The sequence below is a fragment of the Strongylocentrotus purpuratus genome, unplaced genomic scaffold, assembly GCF_000002235.5.
Source record: "Strongylocentrotus purpuratus isolate Spur 01 unplaced genomic scaffold, Spur_5.0 spur5_scaffold_15, whole genome shotgun sequence".
NCBI lineage: Eukaryota > Metazoa > Echinodermata > Echinoidea > Camarodonta > Strongylocentrotidae > Strongylocentrotus > Strongylocentrotus purpuratus.
The window spans coordinates 27,733,655-27,751,657 of record NW_022145600.1 but is presented as its reverse complement, the minus strand read 5'-3'; the positions used below and the strand labels follow the sequence as shown (position 1 = coordinate 27,751,657).

Genomic DNA, 18,003 nt, shown 5'->3' with positions numbered 1-18,003 from the left:
ATTGAGATTGTATGAAAATCAACATGTTTTCGTAATTCTTTCCTATTTTAAACTTGTGTGTGAGAGAGCACGCACGTAGTTAAGACGAATTGAGAACAGTCCAGGACTATTTTGGTGGTACCTTAAAGACCGGCAATACTACTGAGCTAGAAGGGATTAGACCACACAGCGAGGTCACTGACAGGTGGCTATCTCATTAACTCAGCTCTCAACTAACATAAGAAAAAGAGGATCATGGGGGACCAACAGGCACCGATTGGGGAAGTTTTCTATATAGAGGGAGCAAGTAGCTACGAGTAGGACAGTGGGGCTTTAAAGAGTTCGACGGTACTTAATACAAAACAAATTGGCAGAAGGCATACAATTTTACAGACTAAGAAGGTGGAGAGATTAAGAACATTGGGCCTGAGCCAGTGTTCGAGAACACTTGATCTGCTAACAGTTTATTCCCGAGAATGTCAGATGTCTATCTCTCGTTTGTATGAGCCTTTTTATTTGGGTCTCGATTGTTCGAGAAAAGAACGTCTGATCATGGCCAGTAAAATCCATGGTCTGATAAAGACTGTTCAGTGATTAATCCCTAGATGACAGGTTCTTGAGTAGTATTCATTGAATAGTCACTATGTGACATTTGTGTTTAATGCAGTCATCAGCTTGTTTGAAGCTCATATAAAGCTTTATTTAGCATGTTGCATGAAAAGGGCTTTGATGGGACTATTATGTATTTTTGTTGCGCGTCCATGTTGTAGCCCTGCTGAATTTTCATTCAACGTGTTCATTTAATGACCCATAATGCACATTTCCATTAGGCCCCTTTCAGCTATTTTGTAGCTCCCCCAAAGTTCAATGAAGCATTTTAGATAAGAATGACCTAAGATGCAGATGTTTTCATCTTGCATTTTTCTGGTGCGTCCATGTTGTAGTTCCTCTGAAGTTAGAAACATCGTGTTCATTAAATGACCTATTATGTTCGGAGCTTGTTATATAATGTTGTTGTCACCCATTGTGTAGCTCCTCTAAAATTCCATAACGCAAATGCATGAATCACTTAAGATACGATGTTCTTGTGTAATTGTTCATTTTTCTGGTGCACTCTTGTTCTAGCCCCCCTGTAGCTTCTTTGAGGGTCTTTAGTGAATGATCTTACACCAACAGTTGTCATATTATGTGGTTGTAAGCCATTTTGTAGGACTTCTCTGAAGTTCCATTGCGCATGTTGCTAGATCGACCTACGTTTTCGTACACGTCGTTTCCGTCGATGTCGAAACCCCTCTGAACGGTACGGAAGTCCACGGGATGGAGCATGAGAATGACAATGCCGTCTGCCTTCTTGATCATCTCCCATACCTATCAATTGGAAGAGGGAATTAGTTAACAATCTTACATCAACAGGACGCAGGATGGCTTTGTTATGGAGCTGTAAATTAGTAATCGAGAAGTCCCGAGTTTTAAAGTAAGCCGTTGCACTAGTAAACTTTGGTAAGGCAATTTTGTTATTACCAAGACGGAGACGACTTAAAGCCGCCGGTCCCGTGGTCGTGTGATGACAATCATACACATGCTTTGTTTGGCAGCCAGCCGGTAAAACATACCAATCAAAAGACGTTAAAAAACCGCTATACCACAAAATAATCTAATGTACGAAAGCTTATTTTCTCTTGTGCCGCCAAAATCTTTAATTGATCTGGTACAATTCTTGTTATTTCCTAAAATGAACGTTTTTCTCGTTTTCTCATCTGGTTATTAATTGACATAATATTATTGTTTACATCACCAGAAATAACTCTCGAATATACCTTTCATCGACATGACTTTATGACCCTCTGCTTCTGTTATATTTGTTATATGAGTGACCCAATGGTCAAGTGGAGGCGATCTTATCAGATCTGCCTACCTGTTCCGTGGATGCATCGGGGTGGACGCAGTCAAAGTTGACTTCAGTGATGACGCAGTTGCATCTCAAGCCTGCACTGTTCAGACACGCGATATCGTTTGACTGTAGAGATCCTCTGCAATGAGCCAGACCCTTCGGAGATACCTGCTCAATCTGAAATGAGGATTTAAAAATTTAAAAAAATGACATCAAATTTTGGTAAATTTGTCTGTGGACTATGTGCAGGGGTCTCACCATTCACAAATGATGTCGGTTAAATTCTAAATACTTTTCTTCATTTTTTTCTTCTACAAACCTGTCATGCCTGTCGGCAAGTAGGGATCACATGGGGTTGTTGCTTTGAAAGTGTGAAACGGAGGCACTTACCAAAATTATTCAGAAAATGGGACCCCTTTGACGATTAATTACATTTTGTTTATCGATGCATCAGTAAACTCCTTGGTCAGCCAAGAAAATATTTCATTAAAATAAACAATCGGCCAAAACCATATAAAATATTATTCCTAGTTTCTCGTCCAGATTTTTTTATGAGGAAGAGGAGCTTCCACTATTTATGTTCTTTACATAAGCTAATTATACCGTCGCATCACGTATACAAAATTTTGTGTACAGATATTAGATTTACTGTATATATGAACTATAGTGGCTCAAAACAAAGTGATAGTGTGATATAAAAAATGTTTGTGAACCTCATTGTCTAGATTTTCTTTTATTATTCAAAAACAAAAACATAAAATAGAAAAATGAGACGGTTGACAAAGTATACGAGAGGGGGAGGGATGTCAGATAAACTAGATTTGTTTAAGATTCGGCCTAATGTTTCAACCAACTGAACATGCTCACTAGAGGCCTGCGTATGGCTTACCTCGTTTCCGCGGAGTTTCAGCCCTATGTCGTCAACATTATTTGAAGTCCATGGGAAGTCACAGATTGCTCCAAACGGGATTCTCTTTAGCGTGATCTCGATCTGCAAAAGAGCAAACATTAGAACATTTTGTTGTCTTGGACCTAGATCGTTCGGCCCTCGGGAGGACATCGATCCGTAAGTTTCCTCCACACTGTGTTCTGCTTAGATTTTCCTCTTTTTTCGATTCCATCTTGTATTTTATCTTTTAGGTCATAATCTAGTTATATGAAGTTCGTTTCATAAAATGTAGAATTTGTGCATGAACTATATGAATATGACATAAATCCAATAATTTACGTTAAACATTTAACAATTCTGCCGAAAAGTCGTGCCATTAGTATATATGTCACTAAACTAAATCAAAGAAAAGGCAAATGAGTCAGTATCTTTAACACGATTAACTTAGACGTCCTTCATTAAAGATTTATTGTGCTGACGAATGATCATACTGATGTATTAATATGCAATATTTTGTGGAAAACATTCTCATTTTCTCATCTTACACATTGATGCAGGATTTAGCACAAAAGATTACCTCCGGTTTGTCTGACATTCGAACACAGTCTCGGGCAAAGTGGACGTTTTTCAGCATATTATCATTGACCTTCAACCACTGGTCACCTACCCGGAAGTAATCCTTGAGTTCGAGAGGAATATCCATAACTCTGACAAGGGTGAAGAAAAAAGAAATAATTAATTTCAGTTAAAAGACGAGGAAGTCAAGTTCTGTCAATGGAAACGATAGGGGATAAAAATGAAACGGGAGGGGAAAAAAAGCAAGAATAGGGAGAAAGGCAAACGGAGAATTGGACCCCACCACCACCAAAAAAAATCCTAATAATACTGTAATAATAACAATAAATATTAAGCTATACTCACAAAATACTGTCTCTGATTTCTTTGAGCGATAGCTGTGACAAGTTCCGAACGATGATAGTTTTGGCGACACGTACTGTAGCCGTCGACGATAGCTTCTCCTCTTTAAGTTTCCTATACAAAAGAAATTAGATGTCATTACATAAGTAATAATACTTAGAAACCTCCAATGTAATTAAGATTCCGATCGTTTTTTTTTTCTTAACTGCCAACAGACGAAATATATTGTACGAGTTGTATATTAATTGATGGTAAAGTTGATTAAAGTAATGAGGAATAATATTGCTTTAAGCGCACTGTACAACATACATTTTTGAAGGAAATAGTCGATATGCATAATGCCTTCTTTATTTATTTGAAAATAATCTCAAATTATATCAGTGGCAAAGAAAGGAAGCATTATTATCATCTCATTCAATCGGAAGTGACGAAGCATCTCAAAGATTTTAGACCTCATAATTATATTCAACACGTTCACGATGTATATCCTGTAAAAGTTATTGCTTAGTTACTGTACATAATAACTAAATCGAATATATAAATTATCCGTATTGTTTTTTAAACCGACTTTTCAGCTTGTTCAAATCAGAAATACATTTGCCATGTAAATTCTGAAGAAATTGACCTTATCTCCTTTGGCTCTTACTTGCACTGTATTTCAATCATCGTGGCTTTAAACTGTTGGAGATGGGGATTAACGTCATCCCATATAAAGCCTGATCGTGATGGTTTTGTGGTTCTAGAGTCAGTTCTGGGCCGTCTCTGAATGACGGACGTATTTTCATAGATCTGTTCATCCAGCCACAAACCAGCCTCGGGTTCCTTTTGGTGTGGAAATCTTCCTCCTGGCAGTTCTCTTGAACATGTTTGTAAGCTTGGAGGGTTTATCTCAGAACATTCGGGCTCTGAATCATCCGATGGTGTAGGACTTGGTGGCCAACTGCTCTCTGTTGGTTCTTTACAGCTGTGAAGACTCTGAGGAGCTGACATGACCGAAGCACCTCCTTCGGATTCTCCGGACGAAGTACTGCAGCCGGAGAGACGGTTAAAACTTTCGGGTAAGGGATCCCATGGAAATTCTGGAATCTCGTACAGGTTCTCAAACTGGTCAGGCTTTTCCTGAAAAATGAATTTCGATAAAGACCACTGGTTATATTGTCAGTTGATAACTTTACCGTGTGTTGAAAAAACAAATAATAACTTCATACCTTTAGGGAACTTATTTTACAAGGCCTTTTGGCCTTATTTTAGTTCCCCTTTTCTTGTTTCGACTGGTAAATTTGGTCTCTTTTGATACTGTTAACACGTATGATTGCATGTATTTAAAAATTTATTATAATATTGTAATGATCTATTGCTTTTATATGAAGATGGAAATAAATAAACAAATGAAATGAATGAAAGCTTTGTTTAAGTTGCTTTTGCTGTCATACTGTTTCAGATCTGATGGCGTGTTTCTTAGCACACCTTGGCCCTGTCTTATAAAGAGTTGATATTAATCGCAAATTACTTGCGATTGATATAAATTGCAATTATGTACATGCATGAGAGATAGGAGATGGCAAACTTGCAATTGATCGGAGGACTTGCGATTGATCGGAGGACTTGCGATTGATTAGGATCAATCGCAACTCTTTATGAGACGAGACTCAAGACATCACATATTGCACGATCAGTACAATGTGACTCGTATGGTTACATTAAGCTTTCTATCTATCTATCATTGCAAATATGTCAATTTAGACACAGTCTAAGACACATCTCAAGAAGGTCGTAACAAGAACATACTGCAAAGGGCAGTAACGGGCAGCTGACGATTTATTAACCCCATATTTAATAGTTTACTAGCATTTGTAAAATGTCTCTCTTGATGAATGGCTCACAACGCTCGTCAGGAGAATCGACGATAATAATTATGATGAGAAAGGTACTGACCTGAAGCATTTTTGTCTGATGGAAATCTTGGTACAGTTCTTGTGTCTTTTTGAGGGCCTGCTTGGAGGTTTGCTGCTGTCTACGCCAACCATCCTCATTCTGAACATTATGAACGTTCTCGTATGTATCCTGACAGCTGGCTGTATGTACGATAATCAAAATTTCCAAACAATAAATTATATTATTTTTATGCGCTATAACAACGTAAACAAAAACATTATTTGAAATCTAAAAACTTTATTTTAAATACAGATCAAAGTAACTTTTCTGTCTACATACCTAACTTCTGGTGGAACATACCAGACGTCCGTGTATTTTATAAGACAATAGTTACATGTATTGGGACCTGTGCTCGAAACCGGCTAATTATTGTTTCTTAAAAGCGCTTTACGAGTTACGATCAACCGAATTTGCGCTTAGGCCAAATAAAAATATTAAAAAATCATGTTTAGCGTCCTGTTTTTTTGAAAAATAGGAAGGAGGAGGCCCTTTTTCTTTTTTTTTTTCCTTTCAAAATGGCCGCTCGGTACATTTTCCCTGACAGTCGGGCTATCTTTCAAGATTGCCGCCGTTCAGCTGGTCACCTTTTCACAGGCGCGCACATGCTTATATCTAATAAACACATTGACCTTCGTTATCCTACGAAAGAAAATGCAATAAATTTTCAATAATTCATTGAATTTCACCCCGGTCGCCAACAGAAAAAAATCTTCTGTGTGCCCATGCCTTGAGCCATAATGCATGGTCGTACAGAGGATCTTTTAATGTTGGGGACCGGGGTAAAATGCAATGAATTATTGAAAAATGATTGCATTTTCTTTTCGTTTGTTTGTGGGAACTGCCCCCTACCCTAGCCTCCGCTGCGTACAGTCATGGTTCAGTGGCCAAGCAATGGCCTCGTAACTGTGAGGCCCCAGGATCAAAACCGTGTCGATGTGCCATATTAGTGCCCTTTTGTGGAGCATTAATCCTCATTACTGTCATTTATGACTTAAGGGCGTAGGTCCCCAAGTTGATAAGCGTAGCATACACATGCTTTAGCAGTCACGCAAAACAAACACTGGCAAATTATTATTCAATAAAATCTGAGATTGTATACTATTTTCTAGATCTATTGGGAATAAATCATTGTCAAAATAATTCCTTAAATTGGGGTAAAAAAAATATTCCAACTATATGAGCGACAGTGTAGTAAGTGGTTGAGAGAAAATAACCCAAATGTTGGACAAAAATGGCCCAACTTTAATTTGCCCAATAATATTGCCCAATTATTTCGTCAGTAACTACATCGTTGGTAGAAAATAACCCAATTATTGGACAACGTTTGCCCAACATCGATTTTTCCCAGTAACATCTACCTAACCTATTCTTACCTTTTATTAGGTAACTTCATATAGTAAATGGTAGGGAGAAAATAACCCAATTATCGGACAAAATTTGCCCTAATTCGATTTACCCAGTAGCATCTGCCCAACTTTTTTTACAGTGTATAAAGTGTTTTTTTTAATTTTTTTAAATAAAGATAAACTTAATTCATCATTCCCGCTTTATTTACAGCATTTTAAAGAACCAACAAATCCTCAAATCTCATGAATTTTTGTTGAATTAAAAATAAGGATCGTTTTTTTATTATCATTTGAGTATTTCAACAAAATCAATTTTATCCATTATTTTGGAAGCTAACTCTGGTCCAATATTAGTAAAGTCTTTATTGAATGCATCAGCAACAACGTTAGGATCTTGGATATGATGCCCTTTGTATTTAAATTCAATGTTATTAAGAATTTGCTTTTTCTTCCCTAAAAACGTCATTAATTGTTTGCCATAATGATTGATTGATTGATCTTTAATATTTTCAATTATATTACAATACTAGAATTAGCGTGACAAACGAATAATTAAAGTCAATTTATCACGGTACTTTTTATATTCATTTCGGTTTTCATTTGTAGTTGATCGAAGTGATATTTAAGATAAACGAATTCGAGTAGATATTGATTTAATTATCCTTCAGTAATCTATGGTCGTTTATTTCTCTTTTTACTTGATTTAGTTCTTGTGCGTGGCACATTTTGTATCATAATAATAAGGAAGTTTTTTTATAATTTTTGTCAAATGAACTGTTCACATCTCTTTCAAATATATATCATGCCATCCATCATACCGTCGTGCGACGCCCCAGCCTCCACGTGATGACGTCCACAGCAGACTTGGCTGTCGTCAGTCTCCTCATTAGGTTCTGATGTATTGCCCCTCTTCTATACGATATAATGAAAAGAGGAGTATGAGGGAGAAGATATACACTAAGCCGATTTCGCTAACAAAACAAAAAATATCAATTAATAGATAAATAGCTAAATACTTAAATGAAAAAAATATGTAGATAAACACGATTGTTTTAAAGGATAGGAAAGATCAGAAAAATCAATTTTATTATCTTTTTAATGAAAGGTTTCATGTTTATTCTAAGACGGCAGACAGAAGACATAAGGCCTAAGATATTTCTTCACGTGCACGTTCTTGCCTAGAGGGTATCTTTACCTATAGCAGTCGACTTTTTTCATGATTCAATAACAGAAGGAGTTAGGACTAACCTTAACGACTTTGTCTAGCTCATCGTGAAAGATCCCATGCATGTTGCCAGGTGCTGTGATGGGGGCTCCTTTCCGAGTACGAGACACGGGCGGTCTATGGGAGGAAGCATCTGTTTGTGTTCTCTCTCGATAGGGCTGCAATGGCTGCGATGGCTGTTGGTTGGGTGTGGTTTTGATGGACATCAAGGCCTGTAGTTGGCTGCACCACTCGTCCCTCTGCTCCCTGCGTAAATCGGTAGAACGGTTGGGAAAATGTTCTTTAATGACGTTCTTAGTCTCGAACAGCTTGAAAATTCATGATGCGAATGAGGCTTTCTTTAAGCTATCAATTACTGGGTGTTGATCTTTTTTCTTCAAAATAATGAATTTAAATACTCCTGTTTTACGCCCTTTATGGGAATTAATAAATTAATTCCTCTGCCACCATGACAATCACCTCTACTACTTTAACCTCTCCTATCACTCATCATCATTTCCAAATGAAATTATTTTCTTTTTCAATCAAATTCAGACTTGCTACTGCAAGTGCTAGATTGTTTGCAATAACAGTAAACTTCTTCCGTCTACTGCTTTGAACCATATATCTTTAACCAATTTAGCCTTTTTACTAATTAATGTAGTTGCTTACCTTGTTTGTGTGCGTAAGTATGTATATTTACCCACGCTACCATTACCAGTGATGCAGATGTAGTTGTCGTACTTTGCCTTGACGATCTTCGGGACAAGGTCGCCCTTTTGGACGGCCGCACAGGACCTTACTTTGACGACAGAATTTGGTTCTCCAGATCCATCGGTGAATATATGAATCTCTGGACGCTCCCCAATGCCAAGTGAAGCTAGCTTGCAAATCACCAGTTGTTCTTTGTCCTGCAATGTGCACATGTTATCCATTTGATGTGTTCTTAATAATCATCATCATCACCACCAACATGTTTAATCGATATGATTTTTTTTCAATATTGAAAAAAAAAAAAAAATCGGGGGGGGGGAGGTCATTACAAAAATGGGTAGATGACAAACACAATCATCCTAATTTTTACAACTTTTGTTTATTTGACAAGTCAGGTCAATCACCTTTATTCTATTAAAATCTATAATATGCTTGAATTAAATACGTAGCGAGAGGAATGTTTCTTCAATCAAATCACATTAATATTGATTCTGATGATTCATATTGATGAAAGTGTCGTGTGCGATAGAGTATATCAACAAGATCTACATATTATCTTCTTGGTGGTGTTTACTTGAAATTCAGGGGCCAGTTTCTCGAAACCGCCATAACACTTAATTCGTGGACATCAGATAAATGTTATAGCACAAATTTCATTGGGATGTCCAAGTAGTTTAGACTTATGACGGTTGCGAGAAACAGCCCCCGGTATGCTATAATACTAAATCTCCATGACATTAAATGATTCGACATGTCTTTCCTTCGAAAATAGCGCTACTAGTTTTGTTAACTGTGTGTTAAAACAAGGAACAGAGAATTTCCATCTGTGTCAAAACAAAATTAGCTCGTTAACTCTATTTTTCTTTCAGGGTATCAATATATTTAGTTTTTATTGAAAATTCAATGACTAATTCTATTTGAAGACGTCTGGGCAGCTCTTACCTTTAGGAGCCCTGTCTTGTGCAAAAACATGTGTGTTTCTGTTGTCCCAGACATGGTTCTGAAAGACAAAACATTTCGATACTTCTTCAATATATATAATTATACTATTTGATAAAATAATACTTCAATCATACGTATTCTTATCAATCCATAACACTTAGAGACAAAATTACCAGCCATCAAGGACTTTCCAATGCTTGTTGATATCATGATCGCATTGTTAACTCTTATACAAGGTGGGATAAAGATTTCCCTATTATAAGTTAGAAAGGGAGCATGCATCTTCGTTTGTAAAAAAAACTTAACCCATTATTGAATGTAATGTGACCAAAATTGCTTAAAATTTACCCAATAATTTATTCAATTGTACATATTTTTTAAAGAGTGTGTAATACATCGCCTACTTTTACATGCCATATATGACAAACAGTCATAAGCATCACTTATTTTACGAAGAGGAAGTATAGATTAGTTTTGTTGACAATCTTATATCTAGAAAATGCATTATAGTTAAAATAATAAGACCATCTTATTTTGTTTAAGCTTAATCAATCTCATTATCAATCAATTATCATTGATATTTAAAATTTTGGTCACATTGGAACTCATTTTTGCAAATTTCGTATTCTATTTTGTATTCTTGGTTTCCTTTATTGAAAAGGCTACATTGTTTCCACTCCACCATACAACACAGAGCTAAGTGCACCAGGGACGTAGCCATAATTTGATGTTTGGGGGGGCACATACATGTAATCGATCGACGTCCTGAGGAGGGGTCTAAAAAATTTCAACCGATCTTGAAAATTTGTTGGGGGCACGTCCCCCCCCCCCCCCCGTGGCTACGTGCCTGACGTGCACATCCATTATTCGCTACACACACATACAAACACGCAATGACAATGACAATCTATTCTCATGTCACGCACATGCACCCACACACTCACACACACACACACACAATATATATATATATATACACTCACACAACACACTCTCATACACAAAGATCGTTTAAACACTTTTTCTTTTTTAGACCGCCATCCTAGTCAAGCGGACAGTTTGGCTACTATTTTAAATTCATAATAATATGTTATAGAAATATTAAGTTTTGTTAATAGATGTACATATGTAAAAAAAAAAAAAAATTAAAAAAAGTTTTGACATGAAGTTATTGTTTGTATATATTATGGATTAAACCTACGTTTTTATGTTCTTTGTTATTCAGTTATTATATTTGGAAAAAACGCAGAAATTAGATGTAATCGAACGTAAATACTATTTCATTACATACACTTCTACATCATTTCCAAGGAACGTAATACATTTTCCTATCAAAATTCATCACCCGTCAATTAAGATGCAACATATATACGCGTTTATATAAAACACTCTGTTGTCAATCCAAATGTCAAATAATCAAAATACACTGTCAATCAATTTTGAAGAAAAAAAAAGTTTAAAATAAATGATGGAAGTGATTTTCAACTTTCTGTTTTGTTTTGTTCCAATATTTCTTTTGCTATCCTTATACTTCCAAAAAGTTCCAAACTGACTTAATCATTAACAATATATATTTCATGAGAAAACAAACCTCCCTAGATGTATATTTCGCCATGTTTCCAGGTATTCGTTAAAATGATCGTCATAGCTTCATTATCCTTCTCCTTCAAAGCAACTACTGTATTGATGATTCTCCGAATTGGTGGATTACAGCACTGGAAATGCCGAACGAAAGGTAACTAGTTTTCTGTCACCATCAAAACTGACTAATAAAGGCATCAGAAGTTTAAAAAGCTAAATGTTTATCTTTTTTTTCCTGTCGATCTCACGATATGGCACATAGAGCAGCTCATTTTTGGTTTTGAACAGTGATTTAGTTCTTCCTCTTCCTATAAAAGTATTTTAGGAAACTAAACCCATTTTTTCTCACGCACCCCTTTTTACCATGATTCCAAGTATTCGATAAAATGATCTTCATAACTTCGTTATTAATAAAGCAATAATAATAATTCTGTGAACTGGTGGGCTACAGCACTGGAAATACCAAAACAAAAAGTGATTAGTTTTCCGACGTCATCAACATTGTGCATTCAAGATATCAGAAGTTTCAAAAGCTTGTTGTTTGGCAGTCTATTTCTTGCCGATATCACGATTATAGTACACAGAGCAGCTCCTTTTAGTTTTTGAACAGTGATTTAAGTTCTTCCTGTTCCTATAAAAGTATTATAGGAAACTAATTCCATTTTCTCACGCACCCTTTTTTACCATGATTCCAAGTATCCGTTAAAATGATCTCCATAACTTCATTATCCTAAAAACCAACGATATCAATAATTCTCTATAGTCTATTACATCTCCTCCTTTAACATGGCATGCATGACAAACAGTCACAAGCATCACTTCTTTAACGAAAAGGAAGCATAGATAGGGGAAATAGTTTATATGTTATATCAAGAAAATACATTCTAGTCGAAATAATAAGACCATCTTTTTTTTCTTCATCTAAATCAATTTTATCCCATTTCATTACATACACCTGTGAATGACTCCTAGCAACGTAATCTAATTTTTCCTTTCAAAATTCATTACCTGTCATGCAAATTACTGATAAAAATGTAAGTTTTTAAGCAATGAAGATGCCACCCATTTGTAAAAACTCTGTAGCGGATCCAAATGTCAAACAATCAAAATACTCTGTCAATCAATTTTGAACAAAACAAAGTTAACAATTAATGATGAAATTGATTTGCAATTTTCTGTTTCGTTTCGTTCCAAACTTTTTTTTAATTCTTATGCTTTCAAAAGGTTTCAAACTGACTTTATTATAAATAATATATATTTAAATGAGAAAAAACCCTCCCTAGATTAATATTTCACCATGATTCCAGGTATTCGTTAAATGATATTTATAGCTTCATTATCCAGAAACAACGATATCAATAATTCTCTGAACTGGTGAGCTATACAGCACTGGAAAAATACCCAAACAAAAAATAATTAGTTCTCTGGCGTCATCAAAACTGTGATTTTCAAGATATCAGAAGTTTCAAAAGCTAATTGTTTATCAATCTATTTCCTGTCAATCTCACGATATGGTACACATAGCAGCTCCTTTTGTTTTGAACAGTGATTTAAGTTCTTCCTGTTCCTATAAAAGAATTTTAGGAAACTAAACCCATCCTCCCACGCACCCTTCGCATGCAATTGAGACTAAAAAGTACAAATCACTAAATATTGACATTCTCGATAGCCTTGATTTGTATCGATGATGACTGTCCATGTATTTTTCTTCATCTTCAATTCTTTAGTATTCTCTACTTCACTCTTTCTACTTGTCTTCTTTTGTAAACACGACGTAATGCGTTTTTGTTTTTGTTTTTGTTTTTTTGGGGGGGGATTTGGGGGGAATGAAATAAGGAATAATTCTGATCGCAAATTGATCAGTATTTCATTGTTTTATATCTTTAGTGTCACACTAAAAATTAATAGTCGGTCATTATCCCATGATGCGGATTCCCCCCCCCCCAAAAAAAAAAAAAAAAACGATTTTGCTCATTACGCCATTGCTGGTCACCATTACGTACCAGTATCTGGCTTGCATAGTTTCAAATTTGCCCCCCCCCCCCCACCCTAAGAAATCCTGGATCCGCGCCTGCTGGGTGGACAAACGTAGGGTATCTCGAAGCCAGATTTTGACACTCTGAGAAGGGGGGCCTTGTAGATGCCATGTTATACCCAGCGGGATTATATTGGTATGGAATGCCAATTGGGCCACAGCCTGTATCCTTAGATATGCTTCATTATCCCTAATCCATTTTTTGTTAACGCAGTGCTTGTAAGCCTTATCTATATCCCAATGCTTTTCAAACTTCGTAGGCATTCAGCGTGTCCACACACAAAACAATTTATCCCGAAACTCTATAACGAAACGTCGTATAAAGAATCATCGTATAAATTTCAGAGTGTCCACACAAGAAAAGTCGTATAAATAATCATTGTATAAATTCCAGGATGTCCACACACAGAAGAAAGTAATCCTGAAACTCTACAGCGAAATGTCGTATAGGTACGCAGTTTGCTACTGCGGTCATGAAATGGAAGCGAAAATGAGAGGTCTGGTCTCCTTTCGCTCGAAGTCACGTTAAGCCCCGCCCAGTTAGTTACACTAGTTACACTCCCCCTGTCCACACACAACATTTTCCATGATTAGGCGTGATTAGGCGTGATTCTTTATTGAGTTTCAGTTCGAAACGATGCCCAAACCTGCGAAGTTCGTTAGACTAGTTTCGTTATACGACGTATCGTTAGTGAGCGTCCACACACACAATTTTCCATCGTAAAACTATCGCGAAACGGTATCACTATCGCGAAACGGTATAGCTAATCACGCCTAATCACGGAAAATGTTGGGTGTGGACAGGGGGATAGTCTCTGCCATCCTATCAAGGTCACTAGTTTCACCGTTTTCCAAAAGCGCTCGTGCGTGACTGTCCAGTCACCATTTTGTCTGTTCCGGGCCGTGTTTTAAGCCTTTCTTTCGGCCTTTCTATCTCCACATTCCTTTATGCTACAGACTTCTAAGAAATTGCTCTAGATTTTTCAGGGAGATACTCTTTCGTCTGCCAAGTAAACACACAGGCATCAATGCATGTATTTTGTTTGAATACGATTGAAGTGCTTGTATTATTCTTCTTCTTTTTCCTTTGATTACTGTTATTATTATCATTATTTGTATTGTTGTTGTTGACGTTTTTATCATTATCGTTACTTTTCTTCTTCTTCTTCTTCTTCCTCTTCTTCATTATTATTATTATTATATCCCATAATAAATTCCATTATAGCTCTTACAGGCATGCACAAATAATTCATATATACTAGTAGTCACATCAACAAATTAAATTAGCTGAGTAATCTTTATACTTCTGTAGGGGGAGGGGAAGAACATTCAGTTTGTTTACGTTTTTTCCATACAGTTAAACACAGAATGCTAATCTTTAATAATCATCATTTCCGTTTTAATTATAAACTAATGTTTTTGGATTTGCGTTTTCGCTCTCTCTTTATCTCTCTCTCTCTCTCTCTCTCTTCGAGAAGCTATGTCCGTGGATACTGTCTCATTTAAAAATGGTGAGAAGTGGGCAAGGAATCGGTTTTCATAAATAACTTTTAACGTTCATGTGCACATTTTCGTCTTAAATCAACAACAAAACAAAAATCATCGTTTTGACTACCGGTAATTCAATAATTACATAGTAAGCAAATGCTCATTTCATTTCAATACCGTTAAATTCATGCCATTCCTATTTAAAATAGACGATGATAATTTTATCAGCGTTTCAATTGATGAGTTGGTAGAGAAAAAAATAATTTAAAACAATTCTTTGTGTTCTATACATTTAGAAAAAAGGAAGTCAGTGGGTATTTACACCCCCCCCCCCCCCCCCCCCTCTCAGCTCCAATTTCCAAAATATACCAACATGAATGTGTGGCTAAACGTTTAAAAGAAATAAGAAATTAACACCCGCTCTTGAGTCTAAACCACTATTGACAATCCTCCATAAATACGGCAAATATCATTAAAATTCAGTCTGCTATCAAAGATGAATATACAGTATTAGATTTATTATGCTAAAGATTAGCTAATTAGCTGCATGATTTCGACTCACCTCTCCTTCTGCGACATACTGCCAAGGTAAATACTATCTGACAGTTGGCCAAGCTGGCGAAGAGAGCCCTCAAAGCTTGCCCTCGATCACGACGATGATCTTGGTGAACTCTTGATTGTTGAATGATTTTCACTGTACACTACCCTTCTGATTACGAAACAGGCACTTCAAGATAACTCTAAAACAAATGAGCTCTAAAGTGCTCGCAATCCAAGTTTCTTTCAGATTTCAGTAAAAGAAAGTCACTGAGGCTGAGAAAGTAAAAGCAACTAAATCGGATTATGGATATTTAAATGAGCTGAGACCAAACTTCGTCGATCTATATAGTAAACAGAAGTAGGCAAAACAATTCCGTAACGCAATATTGCTCACATTTTGTACGCCCGCCAGTTTTTCGCATCTCATTTGCTTGTGGGGAATGTGGAGGTTGAACGCGCCCATCGCACACCACGAATGGGGACCTTAACACTTGCACGTCGACAAAGTGGACTGCTACGTGTGACGTCCTTTTAAGGCACTGTCAGTGCCTTAAAAGGTGCCTTAAAAGGACGTCACATGTGCTACGTTTGACGTACTTTTACTATGTCGACGTGCAAATATAAAAGTCCCTAATATCCCGTGCTCACAAGCAGGTGGCCAGCGCAACCCATGACCAAGACCAATCCTCATAAAGCTGCTATACGCTTCACTAATCGCGAGTCAATCCTTATGAAGAGCACTTCATTAAAAAAAATGTTCGAATCTGAGGTGTAAAACGGGTGGAATCAGCGACGATGTTCACCCAGATACGAGAAATGAACACAAACGGCTGATGACGAGAGTCAGGCAATTACGAGATGAAAATAAGTTTGCGTTCATCCCAAATTCCTTCCCTAGAGTAATTAAATCTTAGGATGGCCCCCAAAGATGCCCCGGGACCCCTAAAAACGCTTCGACTATCAGATCTGAACAATACGAATCGAACAATTACTTCACCTGCACACGCCCACTTGCACACACACTTGCATTTTCCCAGTTTTTTTTAGATACTTTATGAACATAATATTCAAACGTGACACTCTATTCTCCTACATACTCCAATAACAACGTCACGTACCCCCCCCCCCCCCCCTCCCCCTCCCTCTTTCTCGGCTGCTATCTCTAAGCATTCATGCTTATGGTAGTTAGCCTCTGCATTTATCTTGATTCTTTTAATTACCTCCATACTTTAAATTTTTCAATTATATATATAGTAAATTATATGCATTTTTGTATGTATGTATTTCAGTTGTCACTCTTTATGTAAATCAATGATATCATATACTATAATTGTTATTTGAATATTTTGTATTTGATTTATCAATAAATGCAGAAACATCTGCTAAAAAAAACTTTAAAAAACGAATTCTTACATGTTGAAACAATAATTTTCTATTTTAAATCATCAAATACAGTGCATGTTCATATGAAATTCATTGACATAAGCCCACTGGTCATTGTTACACTAATACACGACTTTGAATATGATGCGTGACTCTCTCTCTATATATATATATATATTAAGATCTGGTCGATTAATGATTGAGGGCTTGGCAACTATTTAAAGAGATGTTGTGTATATAACTGGATACGGAGTTCTGATCATGAAAGAAAGGAGTTTTTACGATGGTTACAGATGATGTAAATATTGTGGTATGCAGGGCAGGTTTATTTTGGTTTTTTCAAATTAAAGTAAAAGTGCAGAAAGTTCGCGTGATATATTTTGGCAATAACATCGTTCCTTTTCATTCGAAAGTTGATTGACAATTAAATTGCTTTCTAGGGATTTACATGATGTTTAATTCATGGATTTTCTTTTGATTTATTATAAAAACAAGGGATTTTTTTGTAATTTCTAGCAGGAAACTGTAAATGCATAGCTTGCACGTATCTCTGACGTCAAAAACAATTAATGAAAATAACCATACTCATAAAGATTTAGTTTATTAAAATCCGGAAATGCGCTGCAGGAAAGTAAATTTACTTTTAATCTGTAATAAAAACTAAAACAGACAATAAAAGACTTTAATTTGGAACTAAAAAGAGTTTCTATGAAATCCACACAGGATTCAATATTGCATGACTACTTGCTGTCTTTCTTTCTGTATTCTACATTAGACTCTCTCTCTCTCTCTCTCTCTTTCTCTCTCTCTCTCTATGTATCTCTCTATCTATCAAACTATCTCTCTCTTTCTTTCTCTCTTTCTTTCTCTCTCTCTCTCTCTCTCTCTCTCTCTCTCTCTTTCACACTCTCCTTTTCCATTGTCAGACTTAGAATTAATTTAATGTTTTCTTCATTCATTCGCAACATTAGATACTAGGAATGAGTGGGGTAATCACACGAAATTACAAGTTGACTGATGCAACAACGGTTATTTCCTCTTTTTTTCTCCCTCGCTATAAATTATTATTTTCGGAGAAAGAAAGGAACTTAATGGATTGTTGGCAAGAACAGTGGAGTCAACGGTTTTTTCCTGTCAATGATTGTATTAAATAAGATG

At 36.3% G+C, this 18,003-nt stretch overlaps 2 protein-coding genes across 2 annotated transcripts; both read right to left on the bottom strand.

Moving 5' to 3' along the window:
* Nucleotides 1-300: 300 nt before the first annotated feature.
* Nucleotides 301-8,334, bottom strand: LOC115924204. The gene is made up of 9 exons (XM_030986102.1): nt 8,207-8,334; nt 7,777-7,870; nt 5,613-5,752; nt 4,324-4,796; nt 3,681-3,791; nt 3,337-3,466; nt 2,760-2,861; nt 1,895-2,047; nt 301-1,347 (listed from the first exon to the last, which is right to left on the bottom strand). Exons 1-9 carry the CDS (start codon nt 8,246-8,248, stop codon nt 1,159-1,161), a joined length of 1,434 nt encoding a protein of 477 aa, XP_030841962.1. The 5' UTR covers nt 8,249-8,334; the 3' UTR covers nt 301-1,158.
* On the bottom strand, nt 8,301-15,540 carry LOC115924169. Its single transcript, XM_030986029.1, has 5 exons — nt 15,485-15,540; nt 9,819-9,876; nt 8,835-9,073; nt 8,355-8,429; nt 8,301-8,316 (listed from the first exon to the last, which is right to left on the bottom strand). The coding sequence occupies exons 1-5, from the start codon at nt 15,499-15,501 to the stop codon at nt 8,301-8,303; spliced, it is 405 nt and encodes a 134-aa protein (XP_030841889.1). The 5' UTR covers nt 15,502-15,540.
* Nucleotides 15,541-18,003: the final 2,463 nt, after the last annotated feature.